General features: G+C 42.9%; 1 protein-coding gene across 1 annotated transcript in view; it reads right to left on the minus strand.

The window, feature by feature from the left end:
* The window catches only part of sema3bl (sema domain, immunoglobulin domain (Ig), short basic domain, secreted, (semaphorin) 3bl), a 34,596-nt gene extending 31,538 nt beyond the window's left edge, over positions 1-3,058 (minus strand). The window contains 1 exon segment of the mRNA XM_048241211.1: positions 2,700-3,058. Coding sequence (XP_048097168.1) covers positions 2,700-2,805 — 106 coding nt within the window. The 5' untranslated portion in view covers positions 2,806-3,058.
* Positions 3,059-3,331: the final 273 nt, after the last annotated feature.

The following is a 3,331-nucleotide window of genomic DNA, read 5'->3' on the forward strand; positions in this document are numbered from 1 at the left end:
AGAGGAGAGAGTATCCTTCTCTGAAACCCAGCTTTGTCTATCCTAATATAATGGGTGGACACAGGGGTTACGCAAACACAACATAAGACTTCATGCTGAGCTCTTAGAATAACATAAATTTGCTGACTGTTTTTAGAAAGTCCACTTTGGAGTGTTCACATCTGATTCCTCTGTGCCACTCAAAACATTTGACATTCTTTTATCAGTATTTTATTGCTTTGTTTCACTTCTATCTGAACTCTGGGCAAGTTGGAAATGATTTAATATTACTCCAGAGAGGGAACGAGGAGAGAGCTGAGATAGAAATGGACTTCGGAGACAGACGTGTATAACTATGTGGCTAATCTGACATGAGTAAAGTCCATATCCCTGAAACCTGGCTCGGCTAGGAGAAGTAGAAGTAGAAGTGAAGCATTTGGCCTAAATGTCTGTTCCTGTGGTTGTCTCTGTGTGCGTCCATGTCCCTACTTATCAGCTGAGTTCCCATTATTCTCTCTGCCCATCTCACAGGCTCACTGATTCACCCAGTCGGATAGAACATCCATCCTTGGTATGTTCTTGTGTGTGTGTGTGTGTGTGTGTGTGTGTGTGTGTGTGTGTGTGTGTGTGTGTGTGTGTGTGTGTGTGTGTAAGTAAGTAACTGTCATATTGCTGCACCAAAGGAGAGGTGCTGGACACACTAACACTTCAGCACCTCTCTGATCTAGAATGAGTGAAGAGGTGTGAGAAAAGAAAGAGACGTGTATATGTGTGTACTACTCATTTGTGTGTGTGTGTGTAGGAGTCAGAGATTAGCATGTCTGCCTACCCTAAGTATCAGACACTAAGGAGAAAAAAGAGATTACAGAAAACACACACACTTTCACACCCCACACCCCACAGACACATACAGCCCTGTCTGTACCCTATGTGTGTGTGTGTGTGTGTGTGTGTGTGTGTGTGTGGTGTGTGTGTGTGTGCGTGTTCATATTTGGCCTGCTTTTTCACTGTAAACCTCATGTTTTCTGGTCTCTTGTTGCTAGATTGTTCCAGGAGGCTGGGAGCACTTAGGCAGCCACGGAAACACCCAGAATTCCAACTTGTGGAGTGACTGACTGACACACACACACGCACGCACACAACCCTTAGCAACCTCAAACGATCAGACAACATCTGCGCAACACAAACTCAAAACAAACTCATTAATTTACTCATTTAAACTAAAACAAACAAACCCAAATCTGCTGCCCACATAAAGAAGCAGAGAGTGATGCCTAATGTACACAAGACGTACAGTAAGTGTGTGTGTGTGTGTGTGTGTGTGTGTGTGTGTGTGTGTGTGTGTGTGTGTGTGTGTGTGTGTGTGTGTGTGAGAGAGAGAGAGAGAGAGAGAGAGAGAGAGAGAGAGAGAGAGAGAGAGAGAGCAGCCAGAGAAAGAGAAGAGTAGGAGAGCTAGCATGACATCAAATGAATATGACTGAATGAATGTAATGTGTGTTTTGCGTGCAGTGTGGGGAGATCCCTATCACAATGCATTTCTCAACACTCACCACCCAAAGTAGAGGTCAACTCCAAAATATTCTTTTACATACATACACACACACACATCCACTCCCCAGACCCCCATTAGTCCACCTCGGCTCCCATATAACATCCATCCTACTGGGTCTGTGTAACACACATGTGTTTATGTGGAGGGATGCCCCTTGGGCTTCTCCAGCTGTAGCTGCTCCTGCTACTCTAATTGATAAATTAGGATAATTAAAGTTTTTCCTGTTTTAGAGGCCCTCTCTCTCTCCTTCTCTCTCTCACACACACACACACACACACACACACACGCACTGGGGTTTCAGGAAAGGGCTCGTCTAGCGTGCGTTTTTCTGGCAGACAATAAAAGAGGAATATGTTTGTCTGACATACAGCAAACAACTGAACTATAGCCAAGATTTGCGACGCTTAGGCTCGCAGGTCACGGAGTGTTCACACACATTCCCACACGCGATCTCTGTCCCGTTACTGTACAGTTACTGAATTTCACATTATGCTGCAGAAGGTAGCCAAAATTACATCGCGCACGCAATTACAATTTAACATGAGGTAGTTACAACCCCAGTGAAAGAATGTTATTTATTCCACAGGATACCACAATCTCCCACGCGGATGGTAGCTTAATGGATGCGCAATGGACACAGAGGAATCGGAGTCTTACAGAGAAGCCCCTGCCCCGACCAACAACGGACGCTGAACGACAAACACTTGTTGTTCGATTGTTAAATTAGTTTACGGATTTACGCCAAACTTATATTAATACATATTTATATGTATTATGTACCCATTGCCTGAAAAGTACAACTCAGCTAACATATTCTATTATACCAGTTTAGCACCTAAGTTATACAAAGTTCATGCCCATGCTTACTATTTTGCATCTGCACACTGTTTTCATAAGTCTCTTGCCTCACAAATCGCCAATTGGTGACCTGTTACGCCGAGCGAACCCCATGAGTCCATTTACGTGAAAACCTGATATTTGAGTTGAGATGACTGACGTTGGAGTTGACTACAGTCCAGTAGAGTTATGGGAGAAATAGACACACAGGTAATACATTTTAGAACAAATAACATGGTTACGAATTATTTACATTTAGGCAGATTTTTCAAGCCATAAATACGTTTTTAACAAGACAAAGTGTGACGAAGTAATTTTCTCACACTCCTACCTCTGTAGGAGAGTCGCAGGCGCGGGACATTCAATTTGTTGGCAGATGTATTTAAATACACCAGAGACACCAACATCAGTCGAATGGCGAAGGTAAAGTCCGTCATTTTCGTTAGCAAACGCCGCTTTTCTTCCTTGGAATCCTTTCAATCCTTAAACTCTGATTCTGGTACGTCTTCGCATACGGGTACTGTATGTTGCGCGTATTGGGCAGGACAAATTCCCTGGTTGCAGAGTATTGAAGAATATTGAATATAATTGTAGACTCTCGCGGATGTCACAAATTCAAGTTCCCAATCTTTTTACTGTCTCTCTCCGAGTTCACAAGCCTTCGGACATCAGAGCGCAGCTGGAGCAGACTCTCCTTGAGCTGCCAATGCCATATATGAGCGCGCGCTCTCACAGTGTATTCGAGTCAGAGCGCGCTCTCTCTCTCACTCTCTCTCTCTCTCTCTCTCATTCACTGTCCATGTATTGCTGTGTTGATATTTTTAAAGGTTCACAACATTTATTTTAAGTATTTTATAGAATACTGAAAATAGAATATAGAATAGATAGATACAATAGATACAATATTAGGCTTACAATATGTAACATTTTGTGCACTTGTACCATTCTGTTATACAAGTCATT

This window comes from Alosa alosa, chromosome 4, assembly GCF_017589495.1.
Source record: "Alosa alosa isolate M-15738 ecotype Scorff River chromosome 4, AALO_Geno_1.1, whole genome shotgun sequence".
In the NCBI taxonomy this organism is placed as follows: domain Eukaryota; kingdom Metazoa; phylum Chordata; class Actinopteri; order Clupeiformes; family Clupeidae; genus Alosa; species Alosa alosa.